Source organism: Jatropha curcas, chromosome 9 (genome assembly GCF_041381405.1).
Source record: "Jatropha curcas cultivar XTBG-Jc1 chromosome 9, XTBG_Jcur_1.0, whole genome shotgun sequence".
Classification (NCBI taxonomy): domain Eukaryota; kingdom Viridiplantae; phylum Streptophyta; class Magnoliopsida; order Malpighiales; family Euphorbiaceae; genus Jatropha; species Jatropha curcas.
In genome coordinates, this window is record NC_143159.1 from 14,965,762 (window position 1) to 14,993,402 (window position 27,641).

The window sequence follows — 27,641 nt, forward strand, 5'->3', positions numbered from 1 at the left end:
CTCAAGCAGGGGCACGTTTCATCTGTGGGAATTCTTCTAATACTCAAGCGTCTACAACGATTGCACCTTCATTGCAAGGAACCCAGTTTGCAGGTTCAGATTATCTGCAACATTTCAATTTCATTCCAACACCAAATGCACCTGAGGCACCAAATACTCAAAAATCAAGCAATTTTATGGACCCAAGCCAAGACTTCAATCAAGACAGTTCATATGGTCTTTTTCCGAGTGTTCCACGTAAGAAGCCAACCAATAAAAGACAGACAATGTGGCCATTGAGGTCTATTTGGAAGCCATGAAGCTCTAAAGTGTGATTTTGTGATTGTTCTGTTTTGGTAGTTGATTAAGTACTTTTTAGGGTACCTTTTTTTTGCTTAGAAATGTCTCTTTTGAAGAATTGTTTTGATCTTTTTGCATAGATGATACACAGGAAAGACAGGTGATACACAGGAAAGGCATAACAGATTCAAGGCATTTTTTGTTTTTTGCCCTGTATTTTTTAATTCCTTCAAGCAAATCTTATGCAGACAACCACATTTTGCATATTTGCAGAATTAATATATTAAAATTATGCAATTTATCCCTTTAAATCTTCTATTATTCACTTTGCTTTTGATAATATGATATTTGTGTTTATGTAATTGTACAATTTAGTGTAAATTACAACAAAATGACATTCAAGCAAGAAATAGGAAACAAGAAGCCCTCTCAAATCTTTCATTGCACAGTTTAAGGCAGCCTAAAAAAAGATCAATATTCAATTACAACCATTTCTTGCTTCCACCTAATCAACAAACAGCAAAAAGCACTATTTCTTTCTTACTTCCACATAATTAACCTAAAACAAAAGGTAACATCTCACAACTATGTATTACTGCTTAGACATCTTTAAATAAAACATTACCAACAAAAGTACACTAAAGTAAACTGCAAAATACAAGAAGATTTCTCTTCTCTTCATCATCTGTAGTTCGATCCTTTGTTCCCTTAACTCCATTAATAAGTTTTCCACCTCCCCTGATATTGTAGATGAAATATTATCATATCTACCACTTCCACTGTTTTGCAAATAGTCACCGGCATGTACTGAATTTTTCCAATGTATTTGTGATGACAGCTCATTAATCAATTCTACAGCCCTATCATCCATCTTAGCATCATGCCTCTGAAAGAAGTCACATCCCCTAGGCTGGATAAAAATAAATAGATAAGCATACAGCATCACATTGTTATATATGGATATCAACAAAATATTGTTTCTCAACAAAAGAAAAAAAACATTACAATCAAATTTACCTTTAAAAACCTGTACGCATAAAATCAAAACAAAAAAATATTACAACCAAATTTACCTTCAAAAACCTACGTGCATAAAATCTTTCTACCTGGTTTTTATCGGTCCAAGAAACACGACGTGGAGCCTTCAAACCACGTATACAATATTGAGCCACTCCCTCATAATCATGCTCTAGATGAGAACCTCCATTACTGCAAATGTTGGGTGAGCTTGAATATCGACCTCTAGAAAGCGAGCTTCCTTGATCTCTCATCCTCGTTCTCTAGTTGATTAAGAATTTCTTTGTGTTAGAGGTTCTGGTTTTTGATAATTTAGGGATTTTGAGAAACAAAATTAGCATTTTAACTGTAATTACGATTCATAGAATATTTTCATCTTTAATTATTGTTTTTTTAAAAAAACATTCTTTGACCGCATGTGAACCATGCTCTCGTACCTACTGAAGGTCTGAACTATTTGGCTGTAATACGCTAACTAACCAAAAAATTTGGCTTGAAAGTTAAAAATATGGATCAATTGATTTTGGGGACCAAGTTGAAAGGCCAAAATGAGCCTTTTTCCTTTAATTTATAATGACAGGGGCTCGACCCTATTTATATATTTAGGCATTTTTTGCCTTTATATGCTCTCTTAGAGCTTCAATTATATAGTGATAGGGGCTCGGCCCTATTTATATACTTAGGCACTTTTTGTCTCTATATGCTTTCTTAGAGCTTTAGTTTATAAATGGTAGGGCTTGGCCCTATTTATTCATTTAGGCATTTTGGCCTTTATGTGCTCTCTTAGAACTTTGAATTTATGACTGTTAGTGGCTTGACCCTATTTGTTCCATAGGCATTATACTCCATCCGTTCTACTTTAATAGTAAAAAATAGACATTTTACCTTATTCCACTTAAATGCTCATTTAAGATTTTAAAACTACATTAATTATTCTTTTTCAATTTTACCAATATTTATAGATATAATTTATTTTTATATTTATATTTAAGAATGACAATTTATACATTCTACCGTCTATTTTTGAAAAATCAATGAATTCCAATGATTTTCTTAATCCCAGTGAAAAGAGCAAATATTACTATTAAAGTTAAGGGATGGAGTAACTTAATTTCTCATACTAAAGTCTTATGCATCTCATACACATCAATAACTTGTCAAACCACTCAAACCGCCAAATGAATCCAACCAATCAAATGACACCAATACCATTCTTGGTTTGATTCAACTCACAAATTACCATAATTGATTTGATGCCAGACCGAAAAATCCCTACCGAATAGTGAATCGCTCTAATGTCATTATAAATAGTAATAAGGGTCTACTGGGATATACAAAATCAAGAACATTTCGAATTTTAATTAGCTAGATCTACATAATAAAGATATAAATACAGGTGAGGGTTACTAAGAAATGTGGTACACAAAATCATTGATATTATCATTGGAAAAAAAAAAAAAAAAAAAAAAAAAAAAAAAAAAAAAAAGAAAAGAAAAAAAAGAGGAAGATAATGCATCAATTCACCACATGGAATGAAATGAGAAAAAAATTTACAGGAGTTACAACCCACGAGTGGCATAGCATTGGCATTGGCATTGACAGTTGGAACTAAGTAAGCTTTCGCCAGAATACTTTGGTAGCCTGTAAGGACTTCACCTTTGAGAAAACGAAACCGGTCCTTGGAGGGTTCCCTCCCACAAGTGAATTCTCATAAATTTCTTTGCATTCTTGTACCACCTGTGACAGGGACAATGTAAATTTAGTTTGAGATTTATTGAAAAAGTTCTGATAACTAAAAAAACAAATTGACTAGTTGAAGCAGATATATCCCAATGGAGCAGTGCCTCATCTAATGAAAAAGACAAGCAATGCCGCCAGACATTTCATCTTAAGGATAATATTTGTGTCTCAAATTGAGTTATATGGTTGTCGATCATATTTCAACACCCCAAAAGAAAGGCTTCATTTTATTTAATTATTTTCTTTTCCCTCCTGTTTGATATAGACGAATTTGAAGTAAAGAATTCATTTATAAATGATTGAATTTTTTCCAATTATGCGGAATTCCATTAAACCGAATTCATGGAAGTAAAACAAATATTTTCTTTTTATACTGAAACATGAAAACATAAAATTCCAAATGCTTTCCATAAGATTTCATAGAATTCCTTTTATACCAAATAAAGCCCCAGGATGACCTTAAGCTTTTAATTTGCACAAAGAAACTATATCACTAGGTTGATTACCTCTTTTGCATCCTTCCTTGGTATGCCTTCTCGCATTCCAACAAGCTTCTCAACTACTTCAGGCTACATTAGATTGGTAAAATAAAAAATAAAAAATAAAAAAAATCATATAATGGGGACATTATTGGCAGAAAACTTCAGTAAATTTGAGATACATGCAGATTTGAAAAAAAAACAGGAAGAAGGTGCTTGGAATTCTGCTGCCATATTTTAGTGGAACAGAATTCAAAAGCTGAAGCAAAAATTGAATTAACATTTTGCCCAATCATAGCGCACTAGGCAAAACCAAGTCCCACCATTGGAAATAAGATATATCCAGAACAAAAGAAAGAGGCTGCTAATGTTTACCGGACAGTCAGGTTGATGTTCAAGAATATTTGTATAGATGAGTGTGAAGGTATCCAAGCTCTCTGCTGAAGCAAGGTCTCTTAAATCGCTCATTATCCTGACTCTACTTTCCACTTTCTGAAGCAAATATCAAAGAGTTGAACAGAAAGATAAAAAAAAGGTGGAAAAAGAATTAATATACATCTGAATAGAGATTTACTATTGAATATAAAATGCAAAAGATAGTCGTAGTGGCAGTTCTAAATAAAAGCCAGCACTTACAGAGACACTTATGTACTCCCTGAAAAAGTCCATGATAACCTCTTCATCAAGTCTCATCCGTTCAATAGTCTCTTCCTTGATGTGGTTTTTCTACAATAATCAAAAGCGAAATAACAATGATCTATAACAAAAATCAAAGATGCCAGAGAAGAATGTGGGCAAGAAAGGTTTTAACTTCATAGTTTAGTAAGGAAAAGAACCTGCACAAGAAGATGATCAACGTAAACCACAACAGTCTCCTCCAGGCAAGCTTCAACAAATCTCCTAAATGATCTTTCTTCAATGTACCTTTAAGCAACAAAAATCAATACCAATAAGCATAAATCTTCTGGTTAGAAAAAACAAGCACACAAGATAATCAATCTCTTTTAAATAAGGACAATAAATTCTTCGACATAAATAATCATATCGTAATTAGTAATGACCCCTGAAAGTGCTAATTATCAAATTAATTTGGAGACAAGAAAACAAAAGATGCTTTGATTTTCAAGATAAGAGGAACACTTGTGCTATTATTATAACCTTGTATAGGTCAGGTTGACTATAAAGTAATTTTAACCAACATTTATATGACCAACTAACGAATGATAGAGGCTCAAGATGTACCATACCATATAATGACAAACCTCATAATTTCGTTTATCTTCATTATTTCCCCCAAGTTACAGCTTACTTGCATACTTTAAACCACATATCATGGAGTGACTTTCTTTCCATCACTCCAGAAATTATAAAATTGATTGGATTATGTGTCTTTGAGCATGAAATTGCATGTGGCTAAATTCAGCTTTGAAAAGTCAACTCATCCCATAAAGTTGGCCATGCACATAAAACCGATAGCTTAAAATGTTTGAGAACTAGCTTCATGCAATGAGGTTCTAACTAGAAATATCATTACCTGTGTGTGGGAGCTTAACTATGTTTACCCTTTTAAACAGATAGAGCGGAGGAAAATCAGCTGAGAAGAGGACGACCAGAAATAAAAAGAAATTGAACTTACATCTTTACATCTGTAAAATAGTCACCAAATGTTGCAACTAGGTATTCTGTAACCTGTCCTTCGCTCCATTCTGGACAATAAAATGGTACAGGCAGATGAAATGGTAAAAAGAACATTTAGAGTACTACTGCAGACAGAAGATCTGTAAAGGTAACAAAAATTGTTTTACCTTTCTGATAAATCTTCACAAGCAACTCCTGCACTCCAGGATCTTCAAAGATAACCCTAACAGTTAGATGCACAGCTTCCTGCCATCAATGAGTAGTTTGGAAACAAGTTCGATGATTCTTGTTATAAATTTAGAATGGTATGAAAAAAGAGAAGAGAATTAATATAAGAGAGAAGACAAGATAAGAGTTTACAATGGTTCAGCCAAACGGCCTACAACAACTTACACTAATCTTAAGGCTAAATTTTACTGATAAAGATTGCGTACCCAAGTACATTTTATAAGTCGTATTTATACACTCGAGGAATGTAGCTAAGGAAGGTATATTAAGGGAAACAATCATAACTTTAGGACCGATAATCCTATAAATTAAGGAAAGATAATTCCTCAAATTAGGGAAACATGATTACCTATGGATACACAATCCCATATTTATACTAACACATCCCGTCAAACTCAAGATAGTAGAGGTGATACCAACTTTAGGTTGAATAATTTACTCAAATTCAAGAATCGAAAGTACTGACATGGAAAAATTGCTGAAAGTGGCAGTGATGGTGGGTGACAAGTTGAGTAAAAATTTAATTGAAGAGCTCCTCAAGGCACCAAACCAAACAGCAACTCACAAGGTGGCATAAGGGCACAACAAGAAAGCACCAAACCAGATTGCAGCTCACAGGGCTTTATAAGATTATGAGCAACACAATCCAAATGGATAGCAATAGCTACATCAAAACAAATGGACAACAGCTCACTGAAGACAAAAACACAAAATCACCCTCAAGACAGTACTAAAACCAGGAAAATGGTGGAAGAATTTCACTCTACTGGCTCTGATACTATGTCATAAATTTAGAATAATATGAAAGAAGACGAGAATTAAGATAAGAGAGAGGAGACTTCAGCAGAACGGCCTACATCCACAGACCCTAATCTTAAGGCTGTATTTTATTGATAAATATTGTTTATCCATGTATATTTAATAGCTCGTATTTATACACGAGTATATCTAAGGAGGTATATTAAATGAAACAATTACAATTTTAGGGTCAATAATCCCATAAATTAAGGAAAGATAATTCCTCAAATTAGGAAACAAATTATGGATACATAATCCCGTAAATTATTCTAACAATTCTCTTCAAAGAAGGATGTCTAGCTAGACAATGTTGCTACAAAAACAAACTACCACTACCTATACATGTATCAGAAATGCAGTAGAATAATAGACTTATAATGACCAAACTCCATGCTGCATTTACATGGTTGCACCATCAACTTTGCAGCTGGTGCATTTAGCTTTGTACTTTTTTGGTCACTGCACCAAGAAGCATCAGAACACATGGATGGAGGAAAAACAACACAGATGCACATAAAACTCTGATGCCTCACATAATTTTATCTCTAAATTCTGTAGAATATAATGTACCTCAACCAAAACAACGATAGAGACCCTAGATTAACAAAATAACAAAATGTTCACTAAAGTAACTATTGTTTCCTATTTCCTGGGGTGCGCAATGAGAGAGGAATGTCACCCTAGATGGATGACCTTAATTCCAGCAGTTAAACAATCCTGAACTAGAGAAGAAAAATTGGCAAAAAGAAAAAATCATCCACCCTGGATTGCTCCAGCACAAGTCCACAATATCAATATAAAATAGGAATATAAATTAGAAAACATAAAGTAGAAATATATAATTTTCAATAAATTAGGAACATGAATATTATAATAAAATTAGGAAAGAATCTGTACAGATTGAACTTTGAAGTAAATCCGTAGAAACAAATCTGTAAAAATCTGAAGAGCCATTCAACTTGGAAGCCTTTTGAAATTTAAAATCTTAAATCTCACAATTCCCTAAAATAACATTAAAAAATTCAAACTGTAAATAAAAATCATTAAATAACCTTTAGCCTAAAAGCGCAGCCAATTTTTTGCACTTTGCATTCTACCCAACATTTTGCATATAAAGGAAAAAACAACTCAAACAGTCCAACTCTCAGACTTTAGTTTCGACAATTTGTGAAAAAAAATGTTAGGAAAAACAAATACACAATAAGAATCTTCAGATGAAGAGGTAACTACAATAGAAAATATTGTTTATTCTAGTGATGAACATGAAGAAACTAATCAAGTGGAAGCACAACCAACACAACAATTAAGTGGTTCAAAATGCAAACCAAATCCAAACTTGAGGTCACTACTGAAAGAAGTTACAATGAGTGGTTCAGCATGGGGAAAAAACCCAGGGGATCTAAACAATGGGCTTGCAATTATTGCAAGAGCAAATTTTCTAGTTCATACACAAGAAGTCATTACCATTTTTGTGGTGCATCTCCTTGTAAGAAGGCACAAATTCAGCGTTGTCAAGCTTTGATTACCAATAGAGCTGAGTTTGTTAGAGTAAGACAAATGGTTGAACAGGCAGAGCAGGCAGGAATTCCCCCATATTTAACATACTCTACCCTCACAAAAAAATGCAAAAATAAAACCTGCTGGACTAATTCAAAATGCATTCAAGACAATGGAGACGGAAATGGTTGATGTAAAAGTAAAGTGTCTTGTTGGAATCTTGTAATAACAAGGAAAATATTGTGCATATATTGGGGTGATATTTAGTCATAATTAGGAGTTGCTTAGGAGATTATTTTTCCTTTTTAGATTATATACTTTGTACTATATATACCCTAAACTAAAATGAGGAATTAACAAGCCAATTGCTTGATTCAAAACACCTGTTCTTCTTTTTTCTCACATAGTATCTGTTAAGGACTAGTTGTAAAGTTCTGTCTTTGGCTCGTTAGTGTTTTTTTTTCCTTTCTGCGTTGACGCTTCCGGCGAGAAGCTCACTGTTTCGTGACTGTCAGTCTAGGTCTCCCACCTAGGCTTGTGCATTTGTCTCACCGCCACCCAAGGAAGGGAGAGTGACCTTCGATTGGCCTCTCCACCAAATCCGATGACCTGAAGATTGGCGAGTGGGCCTCATGTGCTGTCAGAAGAATCTGACGTCTCACGTGCCGGCGAGTGGAGGCGCGTCCAGCAGTTTCCAGCAACCGGATTTCGTCCTCCAGGATCAACTCACCGTCAAGAGTCTTTTCCAGTGGGTAGTTTTATGCTCTGGCAACATCTGGTAGGCGCTTTCTTTGCTTTTTTTGCTACTACTATTTGTGGCTTTCGGTTCCTTTTGGTGTTGCTACTGTTCTTTTGGGTTCGTGCTATTATTTGGTGCTCTGTTTCTGAATTGGAGTGTTTAGTTTTTATTAATAGGTACAGAACCTATAGATTCTAAAGCTACTATTACTGAATTGATCCCAGCAATGAATAAAATCACAGAACATAAATTGAAAGGAACTAATTATTTAGATTGGAATACGACAACTAGAATTAATTTAAGGAGTGTTGAAAAAAGATGATCATCTTACTTATGATCCACTAACTGGTGACACTAGACGATGGCTAATGGAAGATGCTAAGTTATTTCTACTGATTTGACATTTTATTGCCAGTGAAGTAATTGGGTTAATTAATCATTGTGAGTTTGTTAAAGAATTAATGGAATATCTTGAATTTTTATATTCAGGAAAAAGTAATCTGTCTCGTATATATGAGGTCTGCAAAGGATTTTATCGGGTCGACCAGCAAGATAAGCCCCTTACAGCTTATTTCATGGAATTTAAGAAGATTTTTGAGGAACTTAATGTTTTATTGCCTTTTAGCCCCGATGTTAAGGTTCAACAGACTCAGCGAGAACAAATGGCTGTAATAAGTTTTCTTGCAGATCTTACTCCGGATTTTGAAAATGCCAAATCACAGGTTCTTTCAGGCAGTTACGTTACCTTTCTTCAAGAGACTTTCGCTAGATTACTGCGTACTGAAGGTTCTCATACCCCTTCCCCTTTTGATAATAGTGCCCTTCCGAGTTGTAATCAGATAGTTAGGCAGCCAGGAAACAGAGGAAAAGGAGGAAATAACTGTAGTAATGGAGCATTTAATCTGGAGACAAGCATTCTCATCTACCATTATTGCCATGAACTTGGTCACACTAAACGGTATTGCAAGAAACTGATAAACAAGCCACCAAGGGCAAATATGGCCACTTAAGATTCTACAGTTACTTTTTCTTACAACACTGTAACAATTTCTGCTACGGAGCATGCTGAGCTCTCTAGATACCATTCTTCTAAGTCTACTGATTCCTCAATTGCTTCTGCTGCCAATTCAAGTACTCCTACTACATGTCTTATGTCTACGTCATCAGAGTAGGTCATTGATGCCGGTTGCACAGATCACATGACAGGTAACCCTAGTCTCTTATCCTCGTTAAAAGAACCTGAACAATTTAATCGTCATGTTACTCTAGCTGATGGGTCCACATCTTCTGTCAAGTGCATTGGCACCGCCAATCCCATCCCATCTCTTCCGTTGTCTTCTATTTTTTGTTTGCCTCATTTTTGTTCAATCTATTGCCTGTTAGCAAAACTACTCGTCTACTGAATTGTTGTTTTAAATTTTATCCTACCTATTGTGTGTTTCAAGATCTTTTGACGAAGCGGATTATTGGTAGAGGACGTGAGTCTGGTGGCCTTTATCTTCTGGATGAACAAGTTTCATTATCTCTAGCATGTGCTGGTGCTCTATCTCCTCTTGAGGTTCATTGTCGTTTGGGTCATCCTTCATTGTCTACTTTAAAGAAGTTGTGTCCGCAGTTTCAGCCTTTATCAATTTTAGAATGTGAATCTTGTCAATTTGCGAAACATCATTGTTTACCTTTAGTTCCTCGAGTCAATAAACGGGTTTCATCCCCTTTTGAGTTAGTTCATTCTGATGTTTGGAGTCCATGTCCTGTTATTTCTAAAACTGGCTTTTGGTATTTTGTAACTTTTGTGGATGATTATTCTCGTGTTACTTGGTTATTTTTAACGAAAACTCGTTCTAAGATATTCTCTATTTTTTTGTTCCTTTTGTGCTAAGATTAAAACTCAATTTAATACCTCCGTCCGCATACTGCAAAGTAATAATGCTAAAGAATATCTATCTAGTTCCTTCCAATTTTATATGTCACAAAATGGTATTCTCCATCAAACATCTTGTATTGATACTCCTCAAAATGGGATTGCAGAAAGAAAATCGACATCTTCTTGAGGTTGCTAGGGCACTTCTATTCCAAATGAAGGTCCCTAAACACTTTTGGCTTATGTTGTTTCCACTGCATGTTTTTTTATCAATCGCATGCCTTTTGTGCTAAATGGTGAAATTCCATACAGTGTCTTGTTTCCTTCTAAGCTTCTATTTCCCATTGAACCTTGTATTTTTGGTTGTACTTGTTTTGTTCGTGATGTTCGTCCATAGATTTCCAAATTAGATCCAAAGTCCCTTCGTTGCACTTTCCTTGGGTATTCTGGGAATTCTAGTTATCAAAAGGGATATAGTTGTTTCTCTCCCGATCTTGACCGTTATCTTGTTTCTGTAGATGTTACATTCTTTGAGAATACTTCATTTTTTCCTTCTTCTTCTATATAAAAGAGTGAAGGGGAGGATGATGAGCTTTTAGTCTACACTATCCAGCAACTTCCTAGCTCTCCTGCTCCTGCTCCTATTCTTGATCTTGCACCTGCTCCTGCACCAGCATCTGTTCGCCCTCATTTTGAACAGGTTTATTACAGAAGACTAGGGGCTCTTGACTCACTTCCCCCACCTGCCGATTCAATAGAAGATTCGATCTCCTCTACTTAACCTGAGCCTATGCCATCCACTCCTCAATCAGACCTTGACCATCCTATTGCTCTTCAAAAAGGTAAACGCAAGTGTACCTATACTATTTCTTCTTTTGTCAGTTATGATAATCTTTCTTCTTCATCTCGTTGTTTTGTAAGTAACATACACTCTGTTTCTACCCTTAAAACTATTGTTCAAGCTTTGTCCCATCTTGGTTGGTGTGCAGCAATGAAAGAGGAGATGGTTACCTTAGATACTAATGGTACTTGGGATCTTGTGCCTCTCCCTGCAGGTAAGAAAGCTATTGATTGTAAGTGGGTTTTCACCATTAAAGTGAATCCTAATAGGTCTGCTGCTCGTCTCAAGGCTCGTTTAGTTGCTAAGGGCTATTCTCAGATTTATGACCTTGATTACATTGACACTTTTTTTCCTGTAGCCAAATTGTCTTTTGTTCGTTTGTTTATTTCTTTAGCAGCCTTTTCATCAACTAGATGTTAAGAATGCCTTTCTTCTTGGGGATCTTCAGGAGGAAGTTTACATGGTGCAACCGCCAGGCTTTGTTGCTCAAGGGGAGTAGGGCAAAGTGTGTAAACTTCGCAAATCTCTTTATGGCCCAAAACGAGTCCTCAAGCTTGGTTTGGTAGCTTTGCGATGTGGTACACCAATTTGGCATGCAGAAGAGTACTTCTGATCATTCTGTATATTTCAAAAGTACTAAGACTGGTTTGATTCTACTTGTGGTTTATGTTGATGACATTGTTATTATAGGGAGTGATTCAGCTGGCATTACATCACTCAAGTCATTTCTCCAAACTCAATTGCAGACAAAAGATTTTAGGGTCGTTGAAGTATTTTTTGGAAGTGTTTAGGTGTAAGAGAGACATCTTCTTATCTCAAAGGACGTACGTCCTACTTACTAAAGGAAACTGGAAAGTTGGGTGCCAAGCCATGCAGCTCCAATGACTCCTAATTTGCAACTTACAGCTGATGGTGAGCTATTTGATGATCCTGAGATGTCTTCTCCTATTATCCATTGCGAAGCTTTAGGACAGATTTTGTGCTACTTGAAAGGTAATCCAGGTCATGGCCTCCTTTATAGTAATCATGGGCATTTGGACATAAAGTGTTTTCAAATGCGGATTGGCAGGTTCGAAGGTTGATAGAAGATCAACTTTAGGATATTGTGTCTTTGTGGGTTGGAGGATCAAGAAACAAAATATAATCTCATAATCGAGTGCTGAATCAGAAGATTGAGCTATGGCCCAATCTGCTTGTGAAAATAATTTGGATTCATCAGTTGGTAGAGGAAATTGGTTTCAAGTCGTCCTTGCCTGCAAAGTTATGGTGTGATAATCAAGCTGCTCTTCACATTGCATCAAATCCGGTATTCCATGAACGAATAAAACATATTGAGATTGATTGTCATTTCATTCATGAAAAAATACAACAAAGTGTTATCTCTATAGGGCACGTTAAAACAAGTGAACAATTAAGATGTATCTTTACAAAAGCTCTAAATGGACCTTGGGTTGACTATCTTTGTAACAATTTGGGCATGCTTAACATCTATGCTCCAACCTGAGGGAAAGTGTTAAGGACTAGTTGTAAATAGAATTCTATTATGAGTTAGATTCCTAATAAGTTTATAATATCTTGTATATGTATATATATGCGACCCTATTGATGAAAATATACACAATAATATTTTTCCACATTAAATTACAGTACCTTTGCAACCTCTAGGAAACCTTTGCAAGTATCTTCAAAATTAACCTGAGAAAGTGGAAATGGTCGCAGTTCAGAATAACAGCAAAAAGCTAGAAATAATTTATTCAACCATCCCTGTTGTGAGAAATTCATTACAACCTGCAATTTATGTACATGTAAAATGGACCATAACTAAGAATTCTTTGCCAAGATTTTAATACATTTATTGCTAATGCTTATTTATACAGAAGCATCCAGTAATATAATAGCAGTTATAACAATAAATGTTGTCGTCTTAGGTATTTCTTTTCGATACTTCAGCACAAAAAGTAAACCAAAAACACACAAAAGAACAAAAGCAAAAATATTATTTCTCCTTTGTAATAAAAGAATTTTATTGCAAAATAATTCCATTGCAGGAGGAAAATACAAAGAAGCAGGAAAGAAATGAGATTGAAAAAAACAAGTAACCAAGATTAGAGCATGTCAAAGTAAACCATCAAAGAAGATTCAAGGAAATGATAGCCCTCCAGGCCAAAAATTCACATATTCATTGCCCATATGATAAGACTGTTTTAGTTAAAGTACCGTTGACTTTCATAGGAGATCCCTAAACCCTAAAAAGAATAGTGGCTTGCTAATTGATTCAGGCAACTCGTGGTGTTTAATAGCTGTTTTAAGTTTGGTTTGTAATCAAGGTTGAAAATTTGAGTCTAAGGTAGAATGAAAAGGGAAGGCCAATGGATGGATAAATGTAGCTAAAAAGAATAAGATGACACAGAGTGATATAACAAGAAGAAGAAAAACCCCTGGCACCATGTTCATGTTTCAAATTCTCTATAATATTCCATTACCATATGGCAATTTATAAAGAACCACCCTAATCACAGCATTGATAGCAAAATCCTAGATAAGGAAGCCAAAAGCCAAACTCTGAAACTTGTTGCTGCTGCAGAAGTGTGAACAGTATGAAAGCATAGACAGCACAGTTACAATTACTTCAAACAAAAAGAAGAAGGAAAATACAATTTAAAAGCGCAAGTCCCTAACTAATTGAATATTCAAAGGACATAATCAAACCTAGGGGTGTGCATTAAACAGTTCAAACAGTTAAGCCATACCAAACCATAAATTTATATCGTTTATTTTAATGGTTTGGTTCAATTCAAAATTTACCAAACCTTTTTTTTTTTTTCTATTTATTCAAACCATTTACTACCGAACCAAACCTTTTATGTTAAAAGTTGGCAATTATTACATGTACAGTTTCTTATCTAGGAATATGTTATATTTTCTACTAATTTCATGGCGACTTGGTTTTTAATAATTAAAAGATTTTTTTTATCAATTATTTAGTTAAAACTTTCAATGAATGCAACTAATAAAATGAAAGAAATTTGCACTTCCTTCGTCTATACTGAATTTTTCCATTATGTTTATAGATTGATGCAAAAATAATTTTTTATGGCACCAAACTGCAAACTGAACTGCTTTATTACAGTTTGGCTTGGTTTGATTTCATTGATTAGATGGTTTTGCTTTGGTTTGAAAATTTTTCCAAACCATACCAAACCAAACCGTACTGCTACTAGTCAAAACCATCACATAACAATAGCATCACTTTCTTTTTCCATCATTAACAACCGGGTGGGGAAAATGCCTTTCACTATGTCTTCCTCACCTCCCATCCCTTTCAATTTCCTACCCCCTATCTCACCCAAAAAAAAAATCATTCCATGTCCATACTCATTTTTCAACATTGGAATACATATTTTGTATCCAAAAAAAAGTGGAACAAAAACAAAATGAAGTAGGAAAAAAAATATATAGTGCAACCTGCTCAGCATAGTTTTGTGGAAGAGCTTCAATGGTGCTGTTACTGAGCTCCATTGCAAGGTCATAGCACCGCAGATTGTTGTTTATCTGTGGATGATATTTGTAGCGGAAAAAATATGTTACACAAAAAATCTGCATCCAAACCAACAGATACTTGCCCAAAATAATGAAATTGGAAAAGTTCCACAAACCATTGCACATAAAGGTTCCAGACCAATATCAGAAGCAGGCTCCTCAAGCCTCTTCCTTTCAGCTGCTTGAAAATCTATCATCACCTAAAGAAAGGAAAGTGGTCGATATCAAAAAAACAGAAAAATTGGGGAAAGAAAAAACTAAGACACAGGCAGAGATCAACAATCCAACTACATGCTTCATAGTATAAATGTAATAAATATGTTTAATCTGTCTCTTTCGAGTGGATGCAGCAGTTCTATACATTTAAACATAAAAACAACCTACTTTCTTGTGGTCCGAGTGATACAAAATCTTGAAAACCTATCCAAGTATAAAACAATTATTTGCATAAAATTTATCCATGCTTGCCTGAATAAGAGCCAAAGAAATCCTGTATAGCATTACATCAGTGCTGTTATCCCTAACAATTTGAACTTGCTCCGCCAGAATCCTGAACAAATCAACAGCAGCCGGAGTGTATAGCTTTCCATCCTCTGTTTTCTTTGGTGGCTGTACTTTGTCAGCTTCCAGGATATTCATGTACCATTTCTACAATAATTTTGGCAAAACAAGTCAGAAAGCGAGTAGCCTAAGCTGAATAATATACACATTCAAAAAGAAAAAAAAAAATTGAACAAACAAGATATAATATCATACCTTTGTTGTAGCTTGCATTCGCTCAACATATGAGTTCATAAGGGGATCCATTGCACCGCTCTCCGAACAGACTTGAGCCAGTGACTCATCAACACCGAGCCCAATCAGATTATCTTGGTATTCAACTACCCAGCCAGTTACCTTTTTGTTAGCAATCAAAACCATAAACTGCTCAGTCCACATCATAGATAAAATTACTCGGTATAAACATTTCATGCAGAGGACATTGTTTAATTAATATTATCAAACTATTTTTTTCACTTAAAAATTCACTGCCAGGGCAGACATCTAATGCATTCTGCTTATAGAGCAGAGTTACAATGATCACTCCACCCACCCAAGATTGTGAAGGTGCCCTGGGATTGACCTCATAGATACTGATCACTGAGTCTTAGCAGCAATATTATAGATGGTACCAACCAAAGAATAATGACAAATGAAAATCAGGAAATCATTAATATATTGCAAATCCTTCCATGATTTCAAAAATCATGTAGTTTATAGGACAACACTAGAAAACTAATGAACAATCAAAAGTTAAATACTAATGTTATCCAATAATAAACCTGAACACCTAATTCTATAATTTCATTTAAAAAAATTAGATCTTTTGGCAACTAGTAGTAACAGGGTGATCTTCTAAGAAACCGACAATGAGTTTGAGCTTATTATCAAACACTTGGAGTGCTCCAAGTATATATGAATCACCAATATCTAATTATAAGCATTCATATTTGCCACACTCCCCTCTCCTCCACAGCATGAACTCTTATCTTGACTAAGGTAATTTTTAAGTACCTCGAGAGCTGCTAAAACCAACTGAAAAGGAGTTAATTCTATGTTGATGCACTTAAAATGGATCAAGTTGGGCAATGATCAGGCCACACTATAATGTATAACATGGTAATGCACAGACAGTAACACCCAGACAGCTCATTTCTGCAACCAAATGTACCCTTGTGGACATCAGGTAAAACATTGAAATTACATTAGGAACAAGCTAAAAGTACATACCTTTAAAATCTCTATGTTTGATAGTTCATTTGCCCTGTCGCTAAGCAATCTGAGCATCTGAATGAACCTCTCAGTATATAGATTTACCATCAGTTGGAATATTTCATATCTGCAAACATCAAGGGTCAAATTAACGGAGCAAAGAAAATGTTTTACCCACCAAAAGAAAAATATTTTTATGGTGAGATAGCTAACAGGGTTTTAGAAAACAGCATAGTCACAGTTCCAATTCCAATATCATGGTATTAAACTGTATCAGTTTGATATTGAACTCATTGGCTGGCACTGCCTGGACTGGAGAGTATTTGCACACTTCACAAAAGTACAGTAAATCTATGTGATGTGGCCTAATAACAAAGAAAAGAGGATCAAGCAAATACAGCATTGACTTGTGTAATCTAACATTTTTTTTTTATAGCTTATTTAGGAGAGAATATTGCTGCTTCCTTATTTGTATTTTTCCTATTTACAAGTTAGATATTTGTGTATAAATAGGATGTATATAATCTCATTAAAACACAAGAAATAAAAAATTCTTTCTCCCATACCTATCTCTGCTAATTCAACATGGTATCAGAGCAAGGCCTCTTTTTTGGCATTTTTAAAATTAGAAATAGGTTAGAAATTTTTAGGGTTTTTTGGCCAAGCTTCTCGGCAGCCCATCTAGGATGGATTAAACTATCACTGCCCACCTGAGAAGAAAGAGATACAGCTGATCGGCCATTCCCCAAATTTTGGTCGCCATCTGGTGAAACGCATGGTATCACGTGCCGATCGTAATTTCTGCCCTTTCCTCACGCACATAGGAGTGCATGGAAGCTTTTCCAGCGAGATTTTATCTGATCGGACTCATCACCGGCGACTCTTCTGTGTGCTGCGCCTCTGCCCAACGTGAACTTTGACCTGGTTTTTCTCTTTCACGAGTATTTTTAATACTGTGGACCGATTCATTTATTTTCCTATCTCAGATTAACTTTTGAAGGAATATTCTGCCTTTTGTCCATTATTATATTTGTTGTCTTGCGTCTGATTAATCATGGTTGATGGTATTAAATCACGAAAACGAAATTGTCCCCAATGATAACCCTTTTTGCAAATTAGTCCAGTTAAGCTTGATGGCACTAATTACATTGCTTGGTCAAGGTCTTGTCTTTTATTTATTAAAGCTAGAGGACTACAAGGATATCTTACTGAGACTAAAGCCGAACCTAAAAAAGCTAGCCCTACCTACGATAAATGGGGTTCTGAAAATTTCCTAGTCATGTCTTGGCATATTAATTCTATGCAACCCCAGATCTCTAGTGGGTATTTGATGTTGGATGCTGCAGCAAAAATTTGGCAGACAGTTTCCCAAACCAACTCTCAACATGGCAATGATACACAGGTGTATGAGTTTCGGAATAAAGTTCAAAGCACGAAGCAAGATGAGATGATGAATAATCAATACTATGCTGAATTGAACATTTTGTGGCAGAAACTTGATTACTATGAAGACTATCATCCCAAATGTGAGGCTGATGTGGTAGGACATCAGAGGAAGGTCGAGAAGGGACTTATATATGATTTTCATGTAGGGTTGAATATAGAGTATGATCCAATACGGATTCAAATCCAGGGAGACCTTATTAGAAACTCAAAGATGTGTCATGTTAACTATTGTTTCCGTTGAGAAAGCAGGTCTTCTAACTTCTTAACCTACACAAATTACCCAGACCTTATTAGAAAAAGATAACTTAGTTTGTGATCATTGTAAAAAGCCGAGACATACTGAGGAAACATGTTGGAAGTTGTATGGACGACCAACTAGGGGTCGCGTTGGTAAAAGGATGGATTCAACTAGACCTATAGCACATCAAGCTGAAGTAGTAGCAGTACCTAAAGCATCTTCTGTTGGGAGTCTCTCTATTGGAGAACTATAATCCTTAAGGCGTCTTTTGTCAAAACTTGACCCTCCATCCACCTCAACTGCTTCTTTCAATTTTGTGCAAACAAGTATGGGCCTTCTTACTAATTCTGTTGATGATGATTCTTGGATTATAGATACAAGAGCAAACAGACATATGACAGGCTCTTCTAATAAATTTTGAACTATTCTTCTTGTTCTGATAAAGAAACTGTTCGCATTACAGATGGTTCTTTCGCACCTATTTCTGGTACAGGTTCTTTCAAGTACACATCCACCATTAATTTAACTTATGTTCTTCATATTCCCAATTTTCTTGCAAACCTTTTATCTGTTAGTGTTGTTTCAAAAGCTCTCAATTGCAAAACTGAATTTTTTTTCCTACTCATTATATCTTGCAGGATCTAAGAACAGGGAAAACGATTGGCTTTGGTAGATCGCATAATGGTATGTATCTTCTCAAAAAAGGTTGCAGCTCTCTAGCTCCTACTATCACTTTAGCCCTGTTAGGAAATCATAGTAATGCTAGTGAAGAAATAATTATGTGGCATAGGCAATTAGGGCATCCTTTTTTTTAGTTCTCAGAAAATTATATCCTAGTCTTTTTGAGTATTGTCCGTTGGAGTCTTTATTTTGTGGGCAATTAGAGCATCCTTTCTTTTCAGTTCTCAGGAAATTAATATCCTAGCCTTTTTGATTATTGTCTTTAAGAGTCTTTATTTTGTGATGCTTGTGAACTTGCTAAACCTGCAAGGATTTCTTATAATTCTCATAATAATAGAAGTTCAGTTCATTTCATGATTATTCATTCGCATGTAGGGGTCCCTCTATTATTCTCATTATCTGGTTATAAATGGTTTGTTACTTTTATTGATTGGTGTACTAGATTAACTTGGGTTTACTTGTTAAAAGCAAAAGATTAAGTGTTTTCTTGCTTTAAATCTTTCCACAACATGATTAGTACACAATTCGATGCAAAGGTTAAAATCTTGCGAACCAATAATGGAACAGAGTATATGAATAGCATCTTTCAGGCATATTTAAACTCCAATGAAATCATACATCAAACTAACTATGTGGATACTAGTGTTCAAAATGAAATGTCTGAAAGGAAAAATAGGCATTTACTAGAGGTAGCTAGATCTACTGGGGAGATGTTGTGCTTTTCTATAGCATGTCTCATTAATAGAATGCCCCTTAAGACACTCAATTTTAAAAGTCCTATAGCAACTATACATGGTAATATCTCATACACTGTTCCTCCAAAAGCATTTGTTTGTGTCTGTTTTGTACATTACAGGCATGAAGGCAAATTAGAACCTAAAGCCCTGAAATGTGTGTTTGTTGATTATTCTACCGCTCAAAAAGGTTATAAGTGTTATCATCCTCAATCTACAAAATACTTTGTGAGTATGGATGTGAACTTTGGAGACATTGAGCCTTATTTCTCCCAAGTTCCTCTTCAAGGGGAGATTAGGATAGAAGAGGAAGCACCTTTAGTTCCCATGTTTGTATCTGTTCCTGAACAATTTGTGAATCTAAACACTACTGATGAGCAAGAACCTAAAAGGGTTGACTTGATAGGCCAAATTTAAGGAGGTAGAGTCTTAGAGAAAAGATTAATTGCATTGTGCCTGATACACCTGGTCAACCGTCGACTCTGCAATCACCTCCTGAAAATCCATGTGGTAAGTCTTCTATAACTCCTGGTTCTAATTTTGATGCAATTCCTTTTGTTAATATTTTTTGAATCGGATCCTGTAGTTGATGTTGATTTTCCCATTGCTCTCAGAAAAGGGGTTAGAACTCGCATCAAACGTCCTATATCCCAATTTGTTTCTTACAACTCTTTATTTCCTTTGTGTTATCTGTTTCTATTACACAAAATTGGCAGGAAACATATTGCGATCCAAAATGGAAAGCAATGGTGGTGGAGATGAAAGCATTGGCAAAAAATTAGGAATTTAGTACCCCTTCATTAGGGAAGAAACCAGTGGACTGCAAATGGGTGTTCACAACAAAACACAAGGCAGATGGAACAGTTGAAAGGTACAAAGCTAGATTGGTGCAAAAGGATTTACTCAGACCTTGGGAGTGAACTATCAAGAGACTTTTGCTACAGTTACAAAGATGAACACCACTGGAATCTTGTTGTCATGTGCAACCAATCTGGACTAGGGCTTGCATCAATTTGATGTAAAAATGGCTTTTTTGCATGGAGATCTAGAAAAAAGAAGTATACATGGATATTCCTCCAGGCTTTGATACTGAGAAAACTAAAGGTAAGATTTGCATATTGGAGAAGGCATTGTACGGGCTGAAACAGTCACCTAGAGCATGGTTTAATAGATTTAGTAAGGTGATGATTTCCTTTGGTTATTCTCCAACTAATCAGCTTGCAAATGTTCTTATTAAAGGGCTTAACAGTAAATAATTTCATAATTTGATATGCAAGTTAGGCATGTGTAATATTTATGCACCAACTTCAGGGGGAGTATTGACTTGTATACACTAGAATATTTTTGCATAGCTTATTTAGGAGAGAATACTGCTCCTTTCTTATTTGTATTTTTCCTCAGTTAGACGTTTGTGTATAAATAGGATGTACATAATCTCATTAAAACACAAGAAATAAAAAAATTTTTCTCCCATACCTGTCTCTATTAATTCAAAATATGGGCTAAAAACAATCCCAGGATGCATGAGATCACAGAAAAGTAGGCAAATATGAAAAAATAAGACAATTTAAGTTTGAAAATTAGCTGCAAGCCAGAAATCAGCAAACCTCCACATGAATGTTAATATCTAGAAATAGATCTAGCATGAAGCAAACCTTGGAGGAAAACATGGGGCCACATAGTCATAAATATCTCCAAGCTCTTCTCCAATCTAAATGTCAAAAGAAAAAGAAGAAAGGCACCAATTGGAATTGGAATTAGAATTTGGCAGTAAGAGTACATAGCACTTGGCAGGCAAGGCAATGCAAGAAAACGTCATGCAGAGATTAAATCAGGTTAACCATAACATAGAGATCAAACTCAAGGGGGAGCAAGAAAAATACATAGATCTGGTACATGCAATAGTTGCTTTCAGAACTCCAAAACCAAAGAATATGAATGAAAGCAATGCACAAGGAAACACGTGCATGCATAGACAACGAAGACACACCACAAGCCACCCTATGTATGTGACAGCAGAACAAGCAAAATAGACATGGACCAGTGATTAATATTTTATTTAAGCACTAACTGCAGAACACCTATAATATTTCCACAAAAGAGAAGGTTAAGTCCTGAGATTCTATAGTAACTAAGGCAATTTTATGGGAATATTATAATTCCAGGGAACCAGCATCATCTCCATACACTCAAGAACATAAACGGAGCCATAAGTCTTTTCATGCATCGACAATTACTTAAGCTGATTATAACAGTGAAAGCACTTAAATGGAAAAAATAAAATCCAGAGTACATATCAATTATTATATCTCCAAGATTAAAAAGTCAAAACCATTATTAGAGTCAGCTGCTCCAGTACTCAATGAAGTTTACATAAGAAGAGGACATGCTAAGCTAATATATGTAAAAACTTTTTCAAATTTAGATAAAGTGCCAGAAATTTCCATCCAAAGAAACTAGAACAGATCATAAATCCAATATTAATGTTGCATGATTATAGTTAAAAATAATACATACCACACGAGCTTCTTCTAAAGCAGCTTTATGGTCTTCAAAAACAAGCTGATAAAGAAATGACTATTAGAAAAATGCATAATGTATTAAAAACAAAGGAACACTGATTCATGCATAAGACTAATTAAGAAAAGAGTACCTCTGTGAGTAGCCTATTAAAGCGCCCTTCAACTGCCTTCCTAATTTCCTCATAGCATTTATCCTTATAACCCTTTCCCTGAACCTTTAACTTCTGTTGTGTAAGGTTTTTGGAAGAAGCCATTGAAGAAGTAGATTTTCTGCAGTCCATTAGGAAACAACTAACTAACATACAGTGATGTTTGCTTCATAAAACAAAGTTGCTACAGCTCAAAAATGGAAAAGGATAATATTAAATTTAAAAAAAAAAATCGACGATTAGAAAAGGCAATTGAAACCAATTATTAAGCAAGGACAGAAAACTGAAATAGATAAAAGACAGTTACTTGGCAGATCTACGAGGATTTGCAATTGTTGCCATTGCACCCTCTCCGTCAGCCTCGGCTGCCTCCTCAGCAACTTGTTGATCAAGAATCTCTTGCATTTCAACCACCCTTGAGGGAAAAATAGTAAAATTGACCAGTTACTTTCTTCCCCTCATTCCACGGTTCCTTATTTTGGTAGAATTAAGATGAATATGCATGTATGCAAATTTTCAACATTTTTAAAAAAATTAACTATTACATGTCACTTTATTCATGATCAAGTTAATTTTATAAAGGAAAAAAGAGGACAGACCTTTTCAAAAAAAAAAGAGCAGATGCAAATTTTCAATGGAAAAAATAAATTGCTCTTAGTTTTATAATGACAATAATAATGACGGAATGCTTTCCCTAATAGCCTAGACCAATTACTGTGCCATGGATTGCTAAGAACTACTTTATGGGAAAGAACGAAGAAGAAGAAGAAGAAGAAAAGGATTGTTTCCCGGATACTTAGCTGCCTATTATACATGCAATAAATGGAGGCCTGAGTACTTTTTTCAGCAACATACCTTATAGCACGAACCAGTGTTTGTGGGCTGCAAAAGTACAGTACATAAACCTTCATTAGAATTCAGCAGGAAACAAATCAATAGGCAAGCAAATAATACACAAGTGTGTATTTGTCAATGTATGTACAATCTCAGGTTAACTGCTGAAAAAATGATGAAATAGATATAAGTACAGAAAGAATGGAGAAACCCTCAACTTAATAATAAAGTAGGCAATTTGTTTTTAGGCAATTTACTTTGCTGAGTATGTACGTACTTAAAGAAAATGTATATAATCCTTAAGAACCATAAAAGTGGAATTATGTTCCTAGCCAAAGTTGCTTCTTTCCTGTTCTACCAACTATATAACATCAAGTATCATAGTTTTAGCCCTTTAAGATTGCTCTCTAAAGATGAAAACCAAAATAGAGACACTGACATCATCCAAAGAGTAAATCCATTTCCTTGGACATAATTTTCCTCTTTTTTTATGAATAATATTTAAAATGAAACCAAAATAGAGTGGCATTGTCAAAAGAGTAAAGTTCATTTCTCCTGACATTGTTTTCCTTTTTTTTTTTTTTTTGTTTTGGATAAATAAAGTTGCACATATTAGAGAAGATCGTAATACATCAACAAAGGGTTCGGTCCAATTTAAGTGCCTTTTTAGACGCCAAATAAAAGGGAATGTTAGGAAAATCCTATTGATTGCAGATTTCTCCAGATCTCCAAGATAAGAATGAAAAAAAAAAAAGGGCTCAAATGGTAGGATCCTTCCCAGAATGAAAGGGGCAATCTCTAAGAATGGGGATAAGTATTCCTCCTTGAAGTGAAATAAAGGGAAAAGAAAAATTAGCAAACTAAAGATTTTCAATCTCTATTCATAATTCAGCAACCCTTCAAAGTGATAATATCAAGCTAAAAAAAATATCTTATTCCAAAATAGCAAACATATTTCAACCTGATGAATGATCCTCAAAATTAGCTAGGCAAAATTATCATCCAATACCTATGAACACCAAAAACCATTTCTAAATGTACAAAAGAAACAAAGAAAATAAGAAATGTAGAAAGGAGAGGGAAGAAAATACTTCTATTGGCCAATGTTTTTCCAAAGAACAAAAAGCCTTTATCAGTGGGGTAACTTTTCTAAATGAAATAATTGACCTCAAAATCAACTTGGTCTCCTTATTGATGTTAGAGTGGTTTTTCCCTCCTTTGACATGAGGGGATAGAATTTGTGGGATGCTATGAGAAAAGCAGAATCAGAAGTGACACAAAACAGTAGCATGTTGAATAAAATTATTAAATGAAAAATACAACTTCCTACTTTGACCCTTGCAAAGGGTTGAATCCTGTGCACCAAGGACACCCTTTTACATGAAACATACAATTAATGTAGGAAGAATAATTGAGAAACCAACCACATGCCAAAATATGCGGCTGAAGAACTGAGACACTGTCAGTTACATAAACAGAAAACTTCAAATATGGACATCCTAATAGATAAGAATCTTTATACCTCTCTTTTGCCAGTTTGTAGAAGTTGGATATATGACCCCATAATGTCTTCTCAAAGGTCTCCCAAGTTCGGTCTACATCTTCAAAATATTCTCTGGGCAGTATATAGACAAGTCTTTAAACCCCAAGCTAAAGTATAATACATAGTAAAACATCAAGAGGCAACAATTGATAATTGCAAAGCTTCCATTTTCATGGTTATCATTATTGCCATCTCCAAAATTTTTTTCTAATCACATTTCAGCATGTTCTAACCCACCATGCCACAATTAAACCATCCTTCACACTAGTACAATTAGAAGCCATGAACAATAAAAGTATAATCATTTTTTTTGTAAGTAACAAAAATAGATTGCCATAAAAGAGGAGATTTAACACAAGCACATGCTTGGTACAATTAATAGACTTTAGTTTCTGCATAAGTAGATTGGAAAAGAACAGATAAGCTACTTCAGAATATAGCTTCACCATCAAATTCTAACTTCCTTGGTACAATGAAAATAGCATTCAAGAGATGGAGTTGCTAACCAATTCTCTTTGACATTTTAAAGATTTACTACATTTAACAGGATCATCTGCCGCCGTAAAAAAAGGGCGGGAAGTTACAGGTAATACAAGAAAAGTGGTTTTTTAACTAGTATAGATTTCCCATTTTGCCAAAATGAACATTGAAAAAGTATACAGACCTTAATCTGCCAACCTCTTCTTTGTGAGATGCAGCAGCTGCTAATGCAAACCTTCGCTTCCCATCAAGTGCTGTTAACCTCTATGACAAATTGATGATAAAAAGGCAAAGAACAAGTTATAAATAAATAAAGTCTTTATGAATCATTTATATGACACACAGAACTTAACACTATATTCAATATTCATCTGCCATGTTTACCTCATAAGTGTTAACAATTTCTTTATCATCACTCAAAGAATTGCGTGCCTCAGCTGCTTCAACTGATATAGACATCATACCCTCAACATCCTAAAGAGTATCAAGAGAATAGTTGAACAAAAACCATACCAAAAAAAAAAAAAAAAAAAAAAAAAGAATAGGTTGAAAAATTGATAGAAGCTGAAACTCAAGCTTCATAAGCTACAGCTAACAAGAGTGTGTTACATTATTACCAACAAAAACCATCACATAGCAAAGACCAACAACCTTTATCCAACAGGGTTAAGTCAATGCCTTGTACTAAAATTTGCAAAGACAGTTTGCTAAATTCTCATCAAGCTATGTCAACCAGACCTGAGTGGTGGTACCTTGCAGATGGCAATTCAGGATGCAGCATAATATATAAAGGAGCACACTGAGTAGACATAACATTGCATTTGTTCTTTTAACTTTATCAAATTCTCCAATGTAATAATTGTAACTAAAAACTTTTAAGTGTTCAATAGCATTACCCACCTTCAAGGTTGTATTTAAGTTATTCCTTGCATTGCTAAGGAGCTTTATCTGATCATGATTATCAATCAAGTTTTGACATTCTAGACAATACCTGAAGCATAAGCCAGTTATAATTACACAAAATGCAGAAAGCAACCCCGCATATCTTGCCAAAAACTAATAATATTATTAATAACAATAATACTAAATAACTAAATTGTTTGTCATAGGTTGCCTTGTCAAGGACATACTTTTCAATGGAAATAAAGTTCTGACGAAGCTGGTTTATTGTTGTCTGAGAAGAGGTGAGTGCTTTCAACCCACATTGTGCTTGCTCAACCTACATTTCACAACAAAGCATCAAAGTGTAAAAAACCCAACATATACAATACCCAATTATCAAGCAGTATCCAATTATCAAATTTAGCCTTTTTCCAAATCTTTTGGAGCATCGATCCTCCTATATACCTGCTCTGCCACCATTGTACTGAGTTGAGCGTCATTTGCCTGCAAACATAATTCATTACCAAGATACAGATGAGTATTACCCTAACTGCCAAGATGACTTACAGCAATATGGAAAAATCCAATTGCTTCGTGTTCCATGAATGCAACCACATTACAGAAATTAACAATAATAATAATAATAATAATAATAATAATAACAATTGCAAGTTCCCATACTATCAATAAGCTGCGAGGTATTAATCTTTAAGTTATAAAAACAAAACGAAGATCCAATATTCCACCCATAATCCAAATGCAAAACCTTCAGTAAAACAAAAACCAGGTATGAACATAAAATCAGAAGCATGTAAACTATACATGATGATTTACCTGAGAATAATGAAACGAAACCCCAAGTTAGGTAAAAAATGATTTGAGTTCCAAATTCTGTTAACGACTATAGAGAGTAGGATTGGAACGGTACCTGTTGGCGCGTGATGTAATCGGCCTTGATAGAGGAAATGGACTGGAGGAGTTCAGGAAGCGGCAAGAGCTTCGCCACCTCGCGCACGGCGGCTTCCTTGGCTTCGATGCCGAGATCCTCCACCATCATTTTTGCAGAACGATTATTGTTGAAGAATGAAGTGAAATTGTTAATTGATTTTTAAGGATCTAATGGGAGAAATGGAAGCAAAATTATGAAATTCAGTGCAAAACCGTTTCAAAGGTAGAAATTAAAATGCGGCGTCGTTTTTTTTTTAACGAAATGAGGAATTTATTTACCCATTCACTTTGCACAGATCAATCAATCAAGACGTCAACCTACTATATTTGGCTTATTTTCACCCAAGAAACTAACGCAAACGCCCCTTAAAAAGGTCATGACTTTAAAATTGTCTCCGTATATATACAGCTGAAATAAAAAAAAAATTTAAATTCTTGTTTTTGTCCAGTGCTCTATTTGATTAGATATGTATGCCATGATGCACGCGCACTGATAATAAATTAGTCGTAATTTAAAGAGAAAGCTTCGACCATTCTCTTTGTTCAGTATTTTATTTAATTAGATATAAATGACGTAATGTACATGCATAATTGATAAACTAGTCGTAATTTCACGTGCAGATATTAATTAATATTAATTAATTGTTTGAATAATTATTATTATTGAATTATTTTTCAAAAATAACTTCACTCCAAAACCTAATTAGAAAGAGTTTTAATAAACCCTTAAATAATAACAAATTAGCCTCATCTTTTATTTATACAAATTGATTGT

At 34.8% G+C, this 27,641-nt stretch overlaps 1 protein-coding gene and 1 long non-coding RNA gene across 2 annotated transcripts; both read right to left on the reverse strand.

Annotated features, from left to right (window-relative positions):
• Positions 1–689: 689 nt before the first annotated feature.
• Positions 690–1,801, reverse strand: LOC105637110 (uncharacterized). The gene is made up of 2 exons (XR_016322645.1): positions 1,386–1,801; positions 690–1,189 (listed from the first exon to the last, which is right to left on the reverse strand). It is a non-coding gene; the product is annotated as an uncharacterized LOC105637110 (long non-coding RNA).
• Positions 1,802–2,626: 825 nt separating this feature from the next.
• Positions 2,627–27,198, reverse strand: SEC6. Its single transcript, XM_012220514.4, has 25 exons — positions 26,847–27,198; positions 26,384–26,422; positions 26,167–26,255; positions 25,937–26,027; positions 25,421–25,510; positions 25,221–25,300; positions 24,536–24,628; positions 23,035–23,061; positions 22,487–22,594; positions 22,162–22,300; positions 22,026–22,070; positions 21,164–21,219; positions 16,428–16,536; positions 15,414–15,554; positions 15,126–15,305; positions 14,774–14,857; positions 14,583–14,669; positions 12,768–12,812; positions 5,321–5,399; positions 5,152–5,221; positions 4,352–4,439; positions 4,152–4,241; positions 3,891–4,007; positions 3,543–3,605; positions 2,627–3,033 (listed from the first exon to the last, which is right to left on the reverse strand). Exons 1-25 carry the CDS (start codon positions 26,973–26,975, stop codon positions 2,905–2,907), a joined length of 2,268 nt encoding a protein of 755 aa, XP_012075904.1. The 5' UTR covers positions 26,976–27,198; the 3' UTR covers positions 2,627–2,904.
• Between the last annotated feature and the right edge of the window lie 443 nt (positions 27,199–27,641).